Raw genomic sequence first — 20,075 nt, 5'->3', positions numbered from 1 at the left:
CCGATTCTCACTCACGTCACGCGACATTTGCCACGTCAACTGCATTACCCCTCATTCAGCCTTGCGCAACGGAAAGGCATGAAAGCGAGCACAACCCTGCAGGCGGAAGACATTCAGCCAGTACTAATCGCAGCGCATGGCTATGGCGACCTTAAGATTGACTTCTGCGGATTCATCCGCCTCTTTGTTCCAGCACTGCTCGTGGGAAGATGTCCTGGCTTCGATGGAACAGGCGGTGACAGAAGACGAGTCGAAGGCACAACACAACCGAGCCCGGGCGTTGGTTCGCAACAGGCCAGTGATCATAACTTTGCAGTCTTTGACGAATATGATCCCAGACCAGGATGGCCTGAGCGTCATGCGAGGGGGCCTCAAGTACATATTTGATGTAAGTAGTGTGAGCCCCGTTATATTCGGGCAGTTCTAATAAAAGGGGGCATACCATGATCTAAACCAAACGATTACAGATGCTCCGACAACGAGTCACAAACCGGGAAAAGATCATTCGGGCTTTCGAGGATATGCCCCTGACATTTTCAAAAGCGTGCGATACGTTTTGCAACCACCCCGAAGATGAAGCGCTCAAACACTATGTCAACGACTTGTACGAAACACTGAGATTGCAAGTGCCACGACTCGTTGAGACCCTTACACGTCCTAAGGAAGGCTCATGTAAGTAGATCCCGTCTACCCACAGCTGAGTTACTATCGAGCTTACTTAGGTCATTTTACAAGTGGGTAGGCGACTCTTGAGACAGCACCCCGAAAATGAGGCCATTGTTATAGACGAGTGCACCGAGCTAGTGAAGAGGGCCGCACGAAGGGTCTCCGATCGCGTTGACGTTCTGGTCGGAAAAGCGGTGGTGACCAACCTCTCCGAGACAAGACTCCTGGGTACTAAAATCGACCAAGTCCAGACGGAAGTGGGCAGGATCTACCAAGGGATCGAAACTATCGAGTCCGGCCAGGTTCGGGCCCTCCAGATGCGACATGACGACAATCCCGAGCAGTTCCTTCAGCTCTCGACCGCCATCGGAAACAAAATAGATGCAGTTGCAACCCAACTCCGACAAGAGGTTGCCGAATTCCGGGGCGATCTCCAGAGGCTACTGGCAAATCACGCACAAAGCTCTCTGGAGACAACGGCGCGGAGAGAAACGAAATGGAACACGGCGACATATGTTCCCGAAATGCTCCAAATCACCTACGACGATGTTCTACACATGATAGACTTCGAAGATCCCATGTTCCTTGTCAACGACCTGGAAGAGGTCCTGCGGAAAGGGCGTTTGATGTCTCCCAGTGCCCTCAGTCGGGCCGCCTGGGTGCTTACGACAGAGCGGTTCGCCGAATGGACAAACATCGAGCACAACGACGTGCTCCTCATCGACGGCTACATGGCGGAGCTCGCCATCAGCAAAGTGTCGCCACTTTCATGCCTGGCATCGACCCTTGTCAGCGTCGCACGGATGCAGCCGTACTCACTGGTTCTGTACCACTTCTGTGGACTGCATTCGCACCCCATGGATACACCAATTGGGCCGAGGGGTCTACTCATGAGCTTCATAGCACAGCTCGTGGTGGGCTTTGATCATATCGGGGATGGGGACCGAATCTATCCAACCATTGGCGCCGACCTGTTGACCGACATTCCGCTCCAAGATGTTCCGCAGCTCTGGAGCCTGTTCGTGGAGCTCCTAAGCCAAGTTCCGAGCGGCGTCGTCATATACATCATCATCGACGACTCCCCAGAGTTCGAAACTTCCCTCCACGGATGGGGCGAAGAAACGGAGAGTATCATCGACGCGCTCACAAGCTTAGCATCTGAAGGGGTGGTGGAGGCGGTACTCAAGGTCCTTGTGACTTGCACCCAGAAATGTATGGACATTAGGCGCTTTTTCCGAGTCGAGGACTACATCTCGTTGGAAGCAGGCAATTTAGGCGATGGCCTGGTGCAAACCCTTGGGCGACACGATGCCATATATTAAGACGGTCCACATCATGACAGTTTTTCGCAAACTGCTATGTGGACTGTAATGGGGACATGAGTTGGTCTCCGCAGCTTTATTATGATGGCATTACACAATAGAGGACTTAATATCAGGGTGCGCGCCACGGCGTGAACGAGTTACTGGACCCGGACAAATAAATGACCGTATGGATAAAAGTGAAGATAATCTTTTCTAACAGGAATAGACCAACCTTGGGTGAGAGCTAAACACAAAAGTGATTCCCCAAAAACTAATTTAACTTGGAACTGGTTGGTTGAGGTCAACACCAAAAGAATGTCGTGGTGATAGGTTCTTGAAACCATGCTGGTGGCATAAACACCAAGAATTCATATGCAAGTATAGTAATGGTAGCTAAACAAACGCCACGGGAGCGTAAAGAAAAAAAACAAAATCCATCAAGGGGTGGGGTGTTGGAAAGTAAAGCGTCTTAGCGCGTCAACCCCGGCTCGGCGCGTTATAGGCATTACCGAATTATTGCCAAGAGGGGAAGACCATATGTCACTTTGGCTCAATGGCGCGCCCATAGCCTCCGGCCCGTTGCTGGGATACATGCTCATTACACGGTACGCCCAATCCATACCGCTTAGATGAGTAACATCATGTTCAGAGACATACCAACCCTGAAGATACTAACGACATGCATGCATACTGTCAAACACGGTGTTTTCACCATTGCGCAGACACAGAGCGTCGCAGCCATATCGTGGCAATCACGACTCGACCGAACGAGTATATTAGTGGGGTCATGATCTTTCCACCATCGTAAGTTGCAGTAATTACCGGCCTCCTTGATTTGAACCTGTTATAGATTTCTCTCCTTGTAGTCGGTGTTGGCCGTTTGATATAGGAATGGTATTCGTTTATACATAGGACCAGACATCTTGTCCATGACAAGACGCTGACCAGATATCACTACATCATCCCCCATCATTACCACTCCGCAACCTCGCCGGCCTTCGGCTTCTGGACCCGGATGACCTTGTCGCAGTTCAGCAGGCAGAGGGGATCAAGAGCCAATTTGAGCTGTTGAAAGTATGTTAGCGAATTGGTCAACCATTACGGGGTGTGGTGAATGCAAAAATGGAGAAGATAAAAATCTCATTTTGTTGGGAGAGGGAAGGGAGATGGACAAACCTTTCGCATCGTGTCCACCGTGGACTCGCCCAACTCGTGAGGCAAGTAATCCCGCTTGACCAGCCCGACGCCGTGCTCGCCCGTCACCGTCCCCTCCATCTCGACCGCCTTCTTGACCATGCGGTGGACGAGGTCCTCCGCCTCGATGCGCTGCCGGTCGTTGGACAGCAGGATAATGTGGAAGTTCCCGTCGCCGACGTGACCGACAATGGTGCCGTACATGCCGCTCCGCTTGATGTCGTCCTTGGTCAGCTCGATGAGCTCCGGCAGCCGGCTCATGGGCACCGCCACGTCGCCCGTCCAGACGCGGTCGCCCTCCTTGGCCATGGCCTGCGTGCTCCAGAGGGCCTCCTTGCGCGCGCTCCAGAGCTCCGCCTTCTCCTCCTCCGTCTTGGCGAACTCGAAGCCCTGGCTGCCCGTCGCCCGCGCCATCTTCTGCACCAGCTCGATCTGCTCCTTGACGCCGCGCTCCGTGCCGCTGAACTTGAAGAAGAGCGTCGGCGACTCCTTCCAGACCTTCTTGGTCATGCCCGCGTGGTTGATGCACTTCATCTGCTCGTCGTCGAGGATCTCGACGGCCGCCACCGGCACGCCGTCGCCCACGACGCGCGCCACGCAGTCGGCCGCCTGCCGGATCGTGCCGAAGGAGCAGACGGCGACGCTGGTGCTCTGCGGCTTGACCGTCACCTTGAGCGTGGCCTCGGTGACGAGGCCGAGGGTGCCCTCGCTGCCGATGAAGAGCTTGGTCAGGTCGTAGCCGGCCGAGGACTTGCGGGGCCGCTGCCGCGTCTTGATGACGGTGCCGTCCGCCAGCACGACCGTCAGCGAGAGGACCCACTCCCGCATGGTGCCGTAGCGGTAGGCGTTGGTGCCGCTGCAGCCGGTGCCGATCATGCCGCCAATCATGGCGCCGGGGCCCGGGTCCGGCGGGAAGAACAGGCCGTCCTGGGCCAGCTGCTCGTTCAGGATCTCCCAGCCGACGGCGGGCTGCACGACCACGTCCAGGTCGTCCTTGTGCAGGCTGATGACCTTGTCCATGCGGCTGAAGTCGACCGAGATGCCGCCCCGGGTGGGGGTGAAGTGGCCCTCGAGGCTGGTGCCGCCGCTGTAGCCGACGACGGGGATCTTGCGCGAGTGGCAGACCTTCATGATCCGGGACACCTCCTCGGTGGTGGCGGGGTACACGATGGCGAAGGGCCGCTCCGAGTCATGGGCGCGGTAGGAGGACCAGTCGGAGGTGGAGTGTGTTTGCAAGTCGTGGTCGATGGTGCTGACGTTCTCCTTGCCGACAATGTCGGCGAAGTCGGTCCAGGCGGCCTCGAGGTTGGCCTTACCCAGGTTGTGGCGCAGGGGGCGGACTTGCGAGAGGGGAGAAGTCGAGTTGGGGTCGGGATCTTGGGGATTTAGGGTGCCCATCCAGTAGGCGGCGGCGACACCGGCGACAAACACTGCACAGGAGAAGAGGGATGGTTAGCTCTAGAGCTCTTCGCATGCCTGCATCGGTTTCATCTCCAGCTCACTGGGGGCCAGCGACTCGTCGCAGCAATTGTTGGGGAGGGTGGCAACGTAGAAAGACCAAATTGTGGCAACATACTGAAGGTGATGGCCCAATTCCTGGAGCCGGCGCGGTTCTCTCTTTGCGCGGCGAACTTCTCTCGCTCTTTCCTCTCGCGGTGAATACGTGACGATATACTCTCCAGCATCTGGCCTTTAAAGCTGGGACCATTGGACCCTTCCTTTTCCGTCGCATAGCGTCGTAGAGACGAGCGTGTGAGGAGGCTGTTGGTGCATCGCGATCGTGCGGCAGCAGCTGCCGCGCGAGCCGGGGAGCTCGTGGCGGCGCCGAAGCTTCGTAACATGATGTCGGGTCGGATTGGGGCTGTCGCAAGGAGGGGTCGGGTGGGAGAGGTGTCGCAATATATATCGGGGAGCTCTGGGGTAAACCAATGGCGGATTAAGTATTACCTCCGAATGCGCATGGTCTCCGGGGGCTGCTTCAGATTCGAGGGTGTGCAGGTCGGTCGGAGTGGGCGGGATGTTGCCCGAAGTGTTGGCCGGTTGAAGCTCGTCAATTCGGTAGAAAATCACGACTTCGGGCGCGCGATAAGAGCTTTTGGCCGACACAGCGATACAGCGAGTATGTGTGTGGGAGCTGTGCTGCAAGGCCACCCTGTAAGCAACCCACCTGGGCGCTACCTTAGCAGCTCCACAGTGTCCCGTCGGAAGCGGGGTGGTTTTTCATATGACATGGCGGATAGAGAAGACTACAGGGAGAGTCATCGTCTTGCATGAAGAATGCCGGCCTTCAATGCCATAAGCACTTCCAGTAAAAGCAATGCACAGGCGAATCATCTTATCGGGACTTGTAACGGGATTTCACTCGTTCTGACCAAGTTCAAGACCGTGGGAAAGCAACTGCCCTGACAAGAATCCCGACGTCTTGTCAACAACTCCCCCACTCACGATATGAAAGAGTAGCAATCTCATTCAGAACTCGGCTCGTCCCTTCGGTTCTCTGGGCATCAATCAAGGCAGTACTTGGGGCGTGTGCGTCCAAATGGCGAGTTTGCTCAAGACTACTACTGGAAGATCTTTGGGTTCCCCTCGTTTGCAGTGCTGTGGTGTAGTCTCTCAATCTTGGCACCGAGCTCACCCCGTGGGGTACCACCTTTCCCCTCTACCATGACCGCTCATCATTGACCCATTGTCACGGGCATGCATTCATGCCCGCCTAAGAAAAAAGCACGGCCATAACGAGCACGCGAAGATCTTACATGCTGCGCCTTGCCATGCCTGCACGGGCATCACGGCGTTTTCTGGCTTCAATAGACGGACAATGCAGGAAGCTTTCCTAGCACGCCAAAGTCGAGACTCTTGCCGACGCTTATCGCATCTGATGATAGACTGGCCTGACCTGACCTGATTGATACCTTTGTCCTCCGGCTGCGAGACAGTCGACAGGGCTTGGAGTTGGCTGTCCACAGCCGAAAAACCTCTCAACTTACACGGAGTAAGGTGCGACGCCGGTCTCCGCTTGAGATCGGAAGCTTTTCCAAACGAAGTGAGGTGTCGGGGCTGGGGCCTCAGTACCGCTCCTTCTCACAGACTCATGTTGCCGTCGCCTACCGAGCCGCCGGGACGTCGTAATTACTTGATGCACCCTTGCCATCGCGTTTTCAATCGTCTAACGGGAGAATGGCAAATCCAAGCTTGCTCGGTCCGCCACTCTGTGATGGTACTGACCGCCCTAGACTGGAAACGTCTTTTGGCTGTTTGTGGCTGGGCCAGCATGACCCGAATCAGCACGCAGCTACACGATAGCTGGCATGCCATTGTTTACGGCGCTATTGGTCTTGTGTGGTTTCGTCTCCTGATGGCCCAGAGGCTATGCCGGGCATGTTTCTCTCGGAAGATATAAAACCCAGGTGAAGCTTCTTCTTGGACAGGCTGTTCCTTCTTCTTCCCAAACCGTTCGCCGCACAGTGGTGAGCAGACCAGTCGCTAAAGATTATAACAAAGTTACAGCGAGGCTAATCAAGCAGACAGCCCTTCATCGCTTCCTTGATCTCCTTTTCTAGCCTTTGGCCAATCGACTAGCCCAGCTCTCAAGGACATCCTTCAATTCGTCCAGTGTAACAAGAGGACAAGACCAGTACTCGTCAAAATGTATCTCACAACTTTGTTCATCGCTTTAGCTGCTATTGCCTTGGTCGCTGCCGCTCCAGCACCGCAGCAGCCATCAAACCCCGTAAACGTAATTTCCTCTTCGTCACGTCCCCACCCCTTCTTCATCCATGGTGTGTTGTTGCCATACCTTGTCTCCCATCACCATTCTTTATCCGTCTATTTATTCCCCGTATTTTTTCCTCTTTTGGATACCACATTTGTTTGGGGCAGCTTGAGTTTACCGCCTATATTGCTTCCCTCGTAGGTATGCCACAGGGAGTGTGACAAAGTCACCAAGCGTTGTCGCACGATATGCTACTAGGCAGTGAAGAATGCAAATGGCTCCAATGGCGTACACTGTCTTGCAACAGGTAGTAATGCTACACGGCGTGCGAAGAGAACATCAAGAGGTATGGTAGCCGTTACTGGGGATACTCCGGAGGTCTGAAATAGCCAAGGATAAGAGAAACGTTTTATGGCCCCTTTTCCCTCCATGATGCCCTTTCGTGCTCTGATTTGTACCCGTTCGAGATATTGACGACCTATGTTACGAACAGGACCACCGATTGATCAAGGTTCTGTCGGTGGTGGCATTTCCCCGTTCACCCTATTGGATTCCATGGCCGAGAGGAGTGGGGTGAGCGCTGAAACGCGGCAGTAATAGAATGTATAAGTACCAACCAAAGGCGGCTGTAGTTATGGTGTGTTGGCGAGCCACCATTAATTAATTCAAAGCTCAGGGTGGGTATACGCTCTCTTATCTTGATAGTGTCTATGCCTAAAATCAGATAAGGTTTTCATATTTCTCTGTATAAACGTGTGTTGTATTATCTCGTGTGCATCAAATTGTTAACATGGCATCGGGAAGCTTCATCCACGTCCATTCCATATGTTGTGTTCAATTTGTAGCCACAAAAGCTAAAACAAAAGAAACGATCAAACGATTTAGTCCCCGACTCCCAGGGATTGTCGAAGCTTGGGATGCAATTAGCTCATAACGTCTCCCAGAGCAAGATTTCCGGTCACGCCAGGGAATGAGCCTGAAGGGTCACGACAGCCCTGCTCAGAATACAGTTCTTCTGTCCTTTGGTGACTTTTGATAAATAGCCACATATCCCACCACAGCCTCGCACTGATACAGGGCACGCGTCTTGCCTTTGGTTCTCCATTGGCTCGATTATACAAAGTCAGTTAGATATAGAACCAAAACTCAATGTTTCCGAGAAGTTTGACAAGATGTAAATTCTAGGGCACTCAGTTTCCCATGATTTGCCCCTACCAGGTTGAAAGATGGCACACAGAAGAAAAAGTTGAAAACATTCTCTTTCGCCCTCTCTTCCGATCCCGGCTGGCAGATCAGAGGCCTGGTATAAAGACTTTCCCTCGCTCCCTCCGACCCATCTTCAAGCCTACTTCCTTAGACCTCACCACTCACACCTTTCCCACTTCCATCCCCCGCCCCAGTCGGCCCCTCCGTCACCATGCGTTTCGCCGCTCTCTTTGCCCTGGCCGCCGCGGCCGGCACGGCCTACGCCGCCCCCGTGGCCATCGCCAACCCTCCCACTCGCGTCGTCCGCTCCGTCCTCCCCATCGTTGACGCCACCGGCGCCCCCAAAGCCCAGCGCACCACGGTCCCTGAATCGACTGATGCCGAGGCCGCCGGCGCCTTGGATTCCGACCGCGACCCCGAGCTCTACAAGGTCATCGTCACCGTCGTCGATGCGGCCAAGGCCGCGCTCCTCGACTTTCCGGCTGGCCAATACACCTACCCCGACTACCTGGACGTAAGTCGTATTCCCATCCACGCTGGCCGCTGCCTGCCTGTTGGGCAGCAAGAGTCAAAAAGGGGTAAATAATTCATGTACAAAGATGACGAATACTGACGTTGGAACAAACTAGACCTGCGTGGAGCCTTGCCGCGCCAGAGCCGCCAGTTCGGATAGCAACTGCATGGAGCAGTGCGACGCCGTCGTCGAGTACAACTTTGACAACGCCAACCTTCTGACCCTCCGCTCCACCGGCGCCCCCAAGGCCCCGCGCCTCTTGATCCCGTTCCCCAACTATTACGAGACCGACCCCAAGTTCCGCAGTCATTTTGAGCCCGAAGTGCTGTATACCCCCATCGACGACGGCGACTACCCCTACGTCGGCGGCCCCAAAGCCTCCAAAGCCCCCAAAGCCCGGCGCCAGTTGATCCCGGCCACCAACATCGACGTCTCCATCCAGGACTACGCGGACGTAAGTCGTAATTCCATTGACCCTACTTACTCTAACACCACCATCCCTCCCTCCTTAGCCATACGGGTCGCGCGACCAAATTACGCGAGATGACGAATGATGCTAACCTTTCTGGTGGGGGTTACTATAGTCCTGCTTCAAGCCCTGCCTCGAGAGCGGTGAGGACGAGGCCGTGTGCTCGGACAAGTGCGCGCCCCTGACCGACAACATGGACGCCGACGCCAAGCTCCAAGTCAGCTCCGGACTCGACCTCGGCGCCCCCAAGGCCCGGCGCCAGTCGGTCTCGAGCACTGATGACGAGGTAAGTCGTACTTTATTAATTTCTATCTCACCCTACTATACTAGTTTGCCCTAGTAAAATGAAAAAAAGGGGACAACCGAATTACACAAGGCAACGATTACTGACGTTTTTTTTTTCCCCGGCAATACAGGCTTGCTTCTTGCCTTGCCTCCGTGAAGCCGGGTCGGTAGAGTCGTGCGGGCGCAAGTGCGGTAAAGCCCGGCGCCAGTTGATCGCACGCACTGATGCAAAAGCTATCATGTCCGAGTTCGTGAACGTAAGTCGTATTTCATCAATCCTACCCACCCCTACCATCCCGGCGTGTCTCGGTAGAGTGAATCCGGGGCAAGCTGGTTCTAGAAGATGATGAATGCTAACATTTTTGTTCTGGCAATGCAGTTTTGCTTCAAGCCTTGCGTCCTCGAGCAGGGGGGGTTCTCAGAGAAGTGCGGCGCCAAGTACGGACAAGTCCTCAAGGGCCTCCTTGACGAGCACAAGCAATCCACCGCCACGATTCCCCGGCCCAAAGAACTCGGAGACCTCCAAGAAGCCGTCGAAGACCTCCAAGAAGTCGTCGAAGACCACGTCGAAGCCCTCTTCGGGACCCTCACAAAAGACCATGGCCTAGACCTCGGGGACGCCGATAAAGTCGAAGAGCTCCACCACGTCGTCTACAAAGACGTCTTCAAGAACATCCTGAAGGGCGTCGGCATCGATGGCCTCAAGCTCCCCCTCGACCTCGACCTCGACATCGGGCTCGGCCGCAGATCCGAAATCGGCTCCCCCGAGGAGGCCGATGACGGCGGCTTCGTAGTCACCGATTTCTTCCCCGACGTCGGCTTCCCCATCGTCGACCCCGAAGTCATCACATTCGTCCCCGATGATGACCCTAACTCCAAAATCACATTCATCCCCGGAGCAACCGAATTCGGGATCGAGGACGACCACGACAACGCCTAAGTGGGCTACCGGCTCCCTCTCGACCTCCCCTTCCAGCACCGTGACGTACCCCTGCAACGCTTGGAGGGTACCGTCAGTAGCACCTACATCATCGGGAGGGGGGGTCGGACGCAGGGGGAGACGCGTCACCAGCACAGGAGTGCCGTCCCAGGATGCTCTCACGGCCTCCCGAGTCCGAAAAAAAAAAAAAAAAAAAAAAAAAGAAAACGAAGTCGACCACCCAGGGAGAGGGACACCTCTCTGCCAAATCATAGAAGGAGGAACTATGCGTAGTATTCGTTCTCGCCGACTCCGCACCGGTGGATCTCTTTGGGGGTTTGATGATATTGCACATACAGCCCTCGCGAGCAAAGCCGGCACTCGCCGGCACTTCCCTTTTACTTCATTGCCTACTTCCCATAGATTTTTTATTCCTTACCTAATCTACTTTATCCTCTATTTATTCTATTGCATCAATTGTTGTGTTAATGAACTATAGTGCGATCTTGACACATCCAATGATCCAATCGGTTGACTGCATCGCCATTCCGCCCCCTAATAAGACCTTTGGTCGGACCTCATCTCACAGCAATGATGAACTAATTAATCAGGGCAACACTCCCTCCAAGCGACGGGGACGGAAAGAAAAGAAAATACAAGGCGCTGAAGAGAGAGATAGAATTGACTCGAGATTTGATGTGCCTACGTACGAAGAAGAGGGCGTGGCCGAACATGCGTAAGCGGCTCGCCTTGGTATCGCCCAAGCCAGCGAAAAGGGGCGACAGTCCAGTAAGGGCCTCCCAAAAAATCCTGCATCGTGGTCAAAAAGGTGCAGCGGCGTATCTTAAGCTTCAAAGTTCGCGCAAAGCTAGACGCTCCAGAGTAGACACTGCTCTGTTCAAGAAAAACACCCCATCAATTACCGCCAAGCCATCCCCATCTCCTCAACGACGAGTCCAGCCCGCCCCAATCACATAATGCACTCATCATCATCATCACCAAGAAGCCGCGAAGCCGGGCTCAAGACATGCAGCAGCCATCCAGCTCCACTGCCAGATCAATTACTCATTCATTCCTCTATATACTTACTCACCCCTTCCACCCCGCCCCAACCAACTGCACAAAAAACCCCGGCGCCCCCTGCGTCCCCGACCCGCCCCGCCCCTCGACGACGGCCAGGTACGCCCTTAGCTCGTCGTCGCGGCTGATCTCGATCGTCATCCCCTCGCCCAGGATGCCCTCGACGCGCTCGCAGACGGTGCCTGCCGCGAACTCCTTGACCGCCACCTGCCGCAGCTCCGCAAACGTCCGCGTCGTCAGCGTCGAGATCCAGATCGGCGGGCCCCCCACGTTCACTGGCGACGACGGGTGGAGCCGCAGGTACACGGCCACGGGCGGCGGCGCCGGGCTGACAGCCGGCTGGGTGGGGAACGGGCTGGGGACGAAGGCGTTGTTATTGTGGGAGGGGGCGGCCGGGGCCATATGTGGTGGGGCTATGAACGACGGGGCGGCCTGGGAGGCGGCCTGGTGGTGGTGGTGTTGGTGGGCGTGTGCACTGATGTTGGGGCCGTCCAGGAGTACAGGGAGCCCGGTCGTGTCGAGGTGGGGATCGATGGGTAGGCCGGGGTCCAGGACCGCGCCGGGTATCATGTGATTGTGGTTCGACACGGGGCTCGCCGCCAGGGGTTGGTGGTGGTGTGCAGCAGCCCTGTTCTGTATGGCTTGTGGCGATCCCCCCATTCTGTGGCCTTGCGACTGGAGATGGCCCGAGGTCCGCATGGGGGATGTGCCGGGATCCATGTGCATGGCCTCGGGGGTAGTCGAGTTCGATGGCAGCGGCGCCGGGGTGTAGTCGGTATCGGCCAAGCACCCTTCTCCGGACGGCGACATCTCGGGAGGCGTGGCGGCCGTAACCCGAATGCGTTCCTCGGCGGCCTGCGGCGTTCCCTGACCATGGGACGGTGAAGAGACGACGCCAACTCTGGACGCCGCCTTCTTCGGCTCCCTCCTCGACTGGTCGTCCCGAAGCCGCTTCAGTATATCCGTCGCCATGACCTCGACGGCGGCGTCCAGCCTCTCTCGGAGCATCGGATCGCCGTTCCTCGCCGCCAACACCCGGAACAGCACCGCCGAGTTGGCCATCCAGCGCATCTTCAGCTCTTCCCAGTGCTGCTTCCCCGCCTTCACCTTGCTGCCGAAGTGGTCCTGCTTGAGGATGGCGACGTACTCCTGGCGGACGGTCCGCGACTCCTCCGGGTTGATCTCCAGCACGTTCTTGGCTTCGGTCATCGTCATCTTATGCTCCGCCGTCCGCATGCGCTTGGTGACGTCGGTGCAGATGACGTCCAGGGCGAGCCGTTTGCCGTCGAGGTTGTCCTGGCTGGCCCACAGGACGGTCTGCAGGTGGGCAATGTCCCCGATGAGGAGGCCCTTGACTTCTTCCCACCGCGTCGGGCCGGCCTCGGTCTTCTTGCTTACCCCGGTGACTTCGCAAATCCGAGCAAACCGGAGCCGCAATTCCCGGTAGAGCCCAGCGTCGAGATCGAGTATTGCCCTGCTCTCATCAATGGTGGTTTCGGATGGGAAGCGGGATGGCCCCGGGGCGTCTGCGGAGAGGCCGTCGCCCTCTGCGCGCGCACGCCGCCGCCGTTTCCGCGTACTCAACCTTTTAGCCTCTGGGGTTTCCAAGCTTGGCGTTTTCGTCTCAGAGGGGGATGGGACATGGTCCCCGTAGATGCCCGAGTCTATAACCGGCTCATCGAGGGTCTCCGTATCGCTCAAGGACAGGTCCGGCGCGGAAGGCTGGTGGGCTTTGCTCGCACCATCTCCTCCATCCAGACCGCCGGCGGCCGTCATGTGATCGTCCGACAAGAGCGGGTTGGACTTGCGCAGCAGCCAGCGGTTGCGCGACCGGACCCGCATCAGCTCGCGGTGCTTGATGTCGAAGCCGTCCTCCTCGGTCAGGACCCGCAGCATGTCCTTCTGCGACAGGTTCCTGGCCCAGAGCTCCTGGACCCGCGCGACGAGGCGGTCATTTTTGTGCGCCGGGTTCTGTTTGGAGGGGAAGTCCCAGCGGCGGAATTGGATCTGGTAGGCGCGTTTGCTGTTGTCCAAAGGGTAGCCAGCCGCATGTCAGTGTCAGTTCGGATGGGTACAAAGAGTGGGTAAGGGAGGTGTGGACGACTCGGTCCGGCGAGCGGCACCACCCACTTGGGAGGGGGCCTCGGCGCTGGTGGATGGAAGCAAGTATGTATGTGGGATGTCGTCAGTAGTAGTATGTACCTGGGCGCAAAACCATGTTCCGATCGCATGATCTGCATAATCTCCTCGAGCGGCTTCTTCTCATCGATATACAATCGATAGCAGACATCGTGGTATTCGTCCCAATTATACACCATGATGATCGATCTCGGTCAAGGGATCTGCACCATCATCCATGCACGCAGAACCGTTGGGCAGTGCTGTCTGTCGCGGTCGCCGGAGCCTCTTCTGTTTTTGCGTTTCTGGTCGGAACAGTCAGTCAGACAGACCAAAGACGGGCCAAACAGACGCGCGGACTTTGGGACCGAGCTGGGCTGACTAAGCAAAATTTGGGCCTTTTCTCGAGCCACGGCCACGGGCCACAGCCACATTACGGAGTTCCTCCGACTGGGTAAAAGCGATAGGCACAGTACGTGTTTCAATGAGCACACCTCCAATTTGCACTGTCCTCCTTCGCATTGCCTTGTCAAACTACATACCCAGGTCGCGCACTGCACCCAGCCCACGCGACTGGCTGCTGGATAAAATTTGTGCGTCACGGTCAATCCGAGTCCGCCTGGATTGACTCTGAGAAAATCTCATTGGGGTCGCACCGCGGATGCAACCACGAGGCAAAACGCGACCGGACAGGCCGAATATACCGGCAGGTAATGAGGAATCTTTCTCGGTTCTCGAAGCCAACGGTGCGGTATAGTTCTCATCAGTAGCTGGAAATATAGTTTAGACAGCCGGCGCGCCTCCTCTAGAACCGTTCCGCCGATGCCGTGGCACGTCGGGTCGTAATAGCCTTGAGACTAAGTCGCTAGCATGTATCCGTATCTTATGCAACGTTCTAGACAACGACCGCACGAGAACCATGATCGGACGCCTCTGCGGACTGTCGTCGCGACGCGACCTCATTGCAAGGAGCGACAATGCTATCATATACTACGTCGTCAACACCAGACATGCCAATGCAGAGAGGCCAAAGCCGTCACAGTGACAGTCTTGGGGAGGGAGCGCGCCTGTAGAAGCGTCTCTATCAGACTCGCAAGACAAAACAGTATTGACCCCCAACGTCTGTCATAACACCGCGCATTTCCACTTTCTATCTAGACAGCCAGAGGGACGAGATGCTGGGACGGAGCTGTCTTTTACGGTCACGTATACCGACGTGGTGGATGTGTAATATGATTGGCCGGCGACCTGACGTGTTATTGATGTCAAAGAATATAAAACCGGGGCCAAAGAGGAGGAAGCTAGGGGGGGCAAAGACGTCGAAAAGAAGGAGCTACTACCGAGCCATGACCCAAACTCACTATGACACACAACCTTCATCATCACATCACTGTGGATTTTCGTCCTCTCTCTGCTCCCTCTCTCCCGCTCTCCAAGTTTATCTGGCAGCCCCCCGAATCTGCACATCCGGATCACGGCTAGCAACCCTGACGTCTTTGCTAGTTGGCTACATAGAGAGAGCAGGTGGCCCCCCCCCCCCATTTTTATCCCTCCCCCAACTCAATCCATCCCGGGCGACGTACCCGTGGGGGGTCGACGTTCTTCCAGGCCCTGGGCTTTTTTTGGTTCTGGAAAGGTCGAGACGTGATGACGAAGCAAATTTGTCGACGAAATTGGATTCTGCCACTTCTCCAGCACGCCAGCCACTGAATCAAGTGCACACCACACCCAAAGAACGAGGGCAAAAGGAAAAAAAAAAAGTTTTCCTCTCCCCTCTCTTGCGCGGCAGTTGGTTCCTGCTCTGCTGCTACAGTTACTGCTCTTGGTCCCGCTAGCTTTGTAATAATAAGTCCGTCCCTATTGCCAGTGGATTCCGTCATCCGCGAGAGCTAGCCCGCCTTTACCTGCTACCCGCCTGCCGCCTACCCTCTTCTACCCCGTGGGATCCGTTTTGGGGGGGCACCTTTGCCCAGCTTCCTTGCTGCCACAAGATCCGGGAGTTGTCTGCCTCCTCCACCTGCTTGGACGTTGTATTGTATTGCATGATGTGTCTCCTCCTAGCTCGTGATCGCCCTTGATCCTACTACATACTGCAACTACTACTGCTACTACCATCGACGCGTTTGTCTGCCTTCCCAGATGTGTCCCGCCAACGGCTACAAGCCTCCGAGAAGAAGAAGAATAATCCTGCAGACACCCTCCTCCGTCTACGACTACTACGCCGCCTCCTCGCTTCCTCCACCTCCGCCATGGAGCTCCACGATAGCAACCACCACCACCACCTCGTAGGAGGCTTCCCCCAACAACCGCACGCGATGGCCGAGCCCAAGTCGGAATTCGACCCTGCCCAAGGCCACCTCCAGATGGGCCACTTCGGCGGGCCCCCTCCGCCTCCTCCCTTGGATACCCGACGTCCGCTCCCCAAGTTCGAAGGTCAGGACCACCATCACCACGGCGGCGTCGCGCCCCCCTCCTCTGCCTCCTCCGCCCCCGGTAGTGGCCTCACGCACCAGCAGGCCGCGCAGCGGAGAGAACAATTGAAGGCGAAGCGACGCGTGCCGGCGGCGCAGCGGAAGCGGACCAAGCTCAGCTGCGACTACTGCAAGACGCGGCGGTGCAAGTGCCAGCGCCTGGACCAGCCGCCGCATGCCTCGGGATCGGGATCGTCGACATCCCGCATGGACATCAACACGGGCGCCGACGACGAAGGGCTGACGCCGTGCAAGCTCTGCATCGAGGCGGGGATCCAGTGCGTCACGACGATGCCGCGCAAGCACCGCATCTACGGCAGCGTCGAGGGCCTGGACCGGCGCTACCGGGCCATCGACGCGCTGATCCGGGGGCTGCACCCCCAGCTGGGCGCCGAGCCCACGGCGGAGGAGGTGATCGCGTACGGGCGGGAGCTGGGCCTCGAGATGCCCGATTTCGACGGGAGTGGTGGAGGGGGAGGTGGTGGGGGTTCCTCCTCGGTCGGGGAGCCGCCCACACCGCAGTCCGTAACGACAGCCAAGCGCCCGCGGTCGGTGAGCGCGTCGGCGCTGCTGTCGCCCGTGTCGCCCGAGAACAAAACCACCCGATCGGACCGCAGCGACGAGAGCAGCGCGAACCTGGTGCGGGACCCGAGCGGGCGGCCGCACTACATCGGCCCGGCCGGCAGCCTGGCCTTCTTCACGCGGCTGCGCAACCTGGTGGCGACGCGGTCGCAGTCGTGGTCGTCGGAGCTCAGCAGCGACCCGCACCCGGAGCACCTGACGGCCGACCTGATGGCGGACCCCACCATGGTGTATGACCACACCACCCAGCAGCAGCGTCGTCAAAGTAACCACCACGACCGCCTGCTCCGGCCGCCCCTGTCGCCCTCCATGTTCCGCGGCGACTCGCCCACCACCAGCTTCAGCTTCAGCGGCCCCGAGGCCCACGCCAACCCTTCGGAGCTGCTGCGCCACTGCGTTCCCTCCACCAAGGTCAAGTTCCCCGAGCGTGAGGTGGCCGACCGCTACGTCGAGGCCTTCTTCCAGCACATGCACCCCAACTTTGTCATCTTCCACCGGCCCACCTTCCAGCACGTCTACGAGGAGATCTGGCGCGCCGCCTCGCTGGAGCACCACCAACACGAGGGCAGCAGCAACGACAAAGAGAGCGGTGCTGCCCCCGCCCCCGACACCAACCAGCCCCAAACGTACGTCTCGGTCGGCTGGCTCGGCTGCCTCTACATGATTTTTATTTTTGGCTGCCGCTCCCTCCCGCAAAACAACCAGACGCTCGACTTCCAGCGGCGGTACTACGCCGAGATGACAGGCCTGCCGCAGCTGCTGGTGACGCTGAGCCTGCCCAACGTCTGCGCCCTGATGCTGCTGTCGCTGCACTCCAACAACACCAACGACCGCACCGCCGCCTGGACCTACCACGGCGCCGCCTGCCGCCTCGCCGTCGCCCTGGGCATGCACCGCCAGGACGTGTCGGGCTCCTTCCACCCCATCACCCGCGAGCTGCGCAAGCGCGTCTGGTGGACTCTGTACTGCTACGAGCAGAACCTGTGCTGCTCCCTGGGCCGGCCCAGCGCCATCGACGACCGCGAGGTCGACGTCGACTACCCGGACGAGCAGGTCCTGGCCCCGGCCCCGGGCAGCCGTGGGGCCTCGCCGAGCAGCTCGCCAAGCTCTGGCACCTCGTCGGCTGCATCCGGCGCGACGTCTACGACCTCGACCACTGCCCCGCCAGCCGCTACCGCCAGGCCGTCCAGTACCTGCACCGCCTCGTCAGCTGGCGGTCCGCCCTGCCGCCGGACCTGCAGCCCACCCCGTACTCGGCCTCCTCCGCCTCCTCCCCGGACCGTCAGCACCACGAGGACCTGACGTCCTGGCGCTCCATCCTGATCCTGCACATCGTGTACCAGTGCGCGTTAGGCCTGCTGTCGCGGCGCTTCCTCCTGCGCGAGGTCGAGGCCAGCGAGCAGGGCGTCGACCTCGGCGCCACGCCCGACGGCTTCGTGGTGACGCAGCTCAGCCGCGTCTGCGTCACCTCGGCCATGCGTGCCGTCGGCCTCTTCGTCGAGCTCTGGCGCGGCGGCGCCTTCAACGCCATCTGCTGGTTCGACGTCTACTGGGTCTACCTGACCAGCATGGAGCTGACCCTGCGCCTCGTCGCCCCCGACGCCGCCATGCCGCCGCCGCCCGCGCCCGATCCCCGTTCCCAGGCCGGCGGAGGAGGAGGCTCTTCCCAACACCAGCGCACCTCGTCCTCGTCGACCGACCCCCACCGCCACAGCAGCCCGCCGCCCCTCAGCGACGAGGCCGCCGCCCAGCACACCTGGAAGTTCCAGCCCCTGCCGACGCACCAGCAGCAAGAAGCCCAGCACTCGGTCCACTCGGGCTCCCGGACCGAGCTGGGCCGCGAGCTCGACGCCCTCCTGTCCCAGAACCAACTAACCGAGACCCACAGCGTGGCCGAGCTGGCCGACGCCGTGCGCCGCCTGCACGACATCCTCAAGACGGTCGAGATGAGCGGGACCAACGCGCGCTTCGCCAAGATCGCCAACGAGTTCGCGAAAGCCATGAAGCTCGTCGACGGCCGGCCCACGAGCACCCTCTTCGGCAACCAGCTCGGCAGCGAGCTCGAGGGGGTCCGGGCCGGCGAGAACCCGGCCACGCTGCGCCAGATGGGGCACGCGCACGAGGCCGACCAGCAGCAGCAGCGCCTCAGCGTGGGGGCCGGGGTCGGCATCCCCCCGAGCGAGGGGGATTCGGGGTTGCCGCCGCCGCCGCCGCGGCCACCGCATCTGCAGCAGCAGCAAGATCAACAACAGCAACAACAACAGGCGCAGCAGCAGCAACAGCAACACGATCACCAGCAGCAGCAGCAGCAGCAGCCTTCACCAATGGACCCGTCTCATCACCACCCCCTCGGCCCGACAGGCTGGCACAACCTCCCCCAGCAGCCGGCGCACGTGCACCAGCCGCTGGGCGCCCCCATCTTCAACCCGGACGGGCGGCACCCCAGCGTAAGCGGCATCGACTTCGTCTACTCGGGCGTCTTCAACCCGGCCACCACCGCCACCGCCACCAACCCGACCGGCAGTGCTTCCGAGGTGCCGGCGACGAGCGCGGCGCCGGACATCCAGTGGGACATGGTGCTGGCGCCCGAGCAGTGGGAGCAGAGCCAGAACCTCCTCACCGACATGACGGACCTGAGCTACCCGACCTGGGCCTTCATGGGCGGCGGCGGCGGCGGCGGCGGCAACATGTATCCGTACATGAACATGGGGCCGTCGGGGGGTTGAAGACGGGGATGATGAAGGTTTGATGAGCGAGAAACAATTACACACACGCGAGAAGAGGACGGCTGCAGGGAGTAATGCGCGCATACAAGCGCACTTTGCACAGGCGCGTGGGTCTTCTCGCGTATATCCAGTTCAGACTCGGGACAGGGGAGCACCTTTCCAGAGGGCATGTTCTCCTCCTTGGCTTATCTCGAGCAAATTGCTCTTGCGGTGCTTGATGTCTATCCAAACCCACCAAGCTCTTGATATCCTGATGGTGGGCCGAGTGGTGAAGAAAGGGGTCATGATGGAATGTGTGAAGAAAACGTGGCTTTTCAGTACGGGAAACACGAAGTTTTTGAGTGGTAATTCTGCGCAATGACATGCGAACCATGTCGTTATGCCATGTATAGTATATGTACGCATCTACCTAATTCATGGCTATCGAGATGTAGACATATGAGAACATGATAATAACGTATTACAAACAATATGTCTAAGCTTGATCCCGATCTTCCAAATAATGAGAAACGAGAACCCCCTTTTGGGGATGAATGTCTCCTGCGTACACTAGTCCCAAGCACGCAAAGAGGCAACTCGTGACTAGTGTTGGTCAGTCATGGGGAGAAGTACATAAACTCGACAACACAACGGCCTACCCAGGGCTGCTGTCTTACGGGGCTCAAGATGGGTGCTTGATGGGGATATATGGCGAATAATAGTTGTGCTCTTGCTTCCCCTATCTTTAGCTGAGATTGCTAAACTCCAAATGAGCAAACATTTAAGAAGAAGCTAAAGAAGCTCCATCTGGAGGGGTAATAACAAGTTCCAATAGCAAGTTCCAAAGTGA

At 58.0% G+C, this 20,075-nt stretch overlaps 5 protein-coding genes across 5 annotated transcripts; 3 read left to right on the top strand and 2 right to left on the bottom strand.

The window, feature by feature from the left end:
- Positions 1-136: 136 nt before the first annotated feature.
- On the top strand, positions 137-1,988 carry PG985_001459 (uncharacterized protein; the record flags this gene model as incomplete). The annotated part of the gene is made up of 3 exons (XM_066821228.1): positions 137-388; positions 468-672; positions 787-1,988. The coding sequence occupies 3 exons, from the start codon at positions 137-139 to the stop codon at positions 1,986-1,988; spliced, it is 1,659 nt and encodes a 552-aa protein (XP_066692107.1).
- A 954-nt stretch (positions 1,989-2,942) lies between these two features.
- PG985_001458 (D-lactate dehydrogenase (cytochrome)) lies at positions 2,943-5,005 on the bottom strand (the record flags this gene model as incomplete). Its single annotated transcript, XM_066821227.1, has 3 exons — positions 2,943-3,035; positions 3,147-4,594; positions 4,741-5,005. The coding sequence occupies 3 exons, from the start codon at positions 5,003-5,005 to the stop codon at positions 2,943-2,945; spliced, it is 1,806 nt and encodes a 601-aa protein (XP_066692106.1).
- Positions 5,006-8,293: 3,288 nt separating this feature from the next.
- PG985_001457 (uncharacterized protein) lies at positions 8,294-10,290 on the top strand (the record flags this gene model as incomplete). The annotated part of the gene is made up of 4 exons (XM_066821226.1): positions 8,294-8,596; positions 8,712-9,050; positions 9,181-9,351; positions 9,730-10,290. 4 exons carry the CDS (start codon positions 8,294-8,296, stop codon positions 10,288-10,290), a joined length of 1,374 nt encoding a protein of 457 aa, XP_066692105.1.
- A 1,068-nt stretch (positions 10,291-11,358) lies between these two features.
- PG985_001456 (uncharacterized protein) lies at positions 11,359-13,667 on the bottom strand (the record flags this gene model as incomplete). Its single annotated transcript, XM_066821225.1, has 2 exons — positions 11,359-13,372; positions 13,552-13,667. 2 exons carry the CDS (start codon positions 13,665-13,667, stop codon positions 11,359-11,361), a joined length of 2,130 nt encoding a protein of 709 aa, XP_066692104.1.
- A 2,049-nt stretch (positions 13,668-15,716) lies between these two features.
- On the top strand, positions 15,717-19,246 carry PG985_001455 (uncharacterized protein; the record flags this gene model as incomplete). The annotated part of the gene is made up of 2 exons (XM_066821224.1): positions 15,717-17,573; positions 17,597-19,246. The coding sequence occupies 2 exons, from the start codon at positions 15,717-15,719 to the stop codon at positions 19,244-19,246; spliced, it is 3,507 nt and encodes a 1,168-aa protein (XP_066692103.1).
- Between the last annotated feature and the right edge of the window lie 829 nt (positions 19,247-20,075).

This window comes from Apiospora marii (assembly GCF_038362585.1).
Source record: "Apiospora marii strain CBS 49790 chromosome Unknown utg000001l_segment0_segment0, whole genome shotgun sequence".
Classification (NCBI taxonomy): domain Eukaryota; kingdom Fungi; phylum Ascomycota; class Sordariomycetes; order Amphisphaeriales; family Apiosporaceae; genus Apiospora; species Apiospora marii.
The sequence above is the reverse complement of the archived record's forward strand: the minus strand, read 5'-3'. Positions and strand labels throughout refer to the sequence as shown.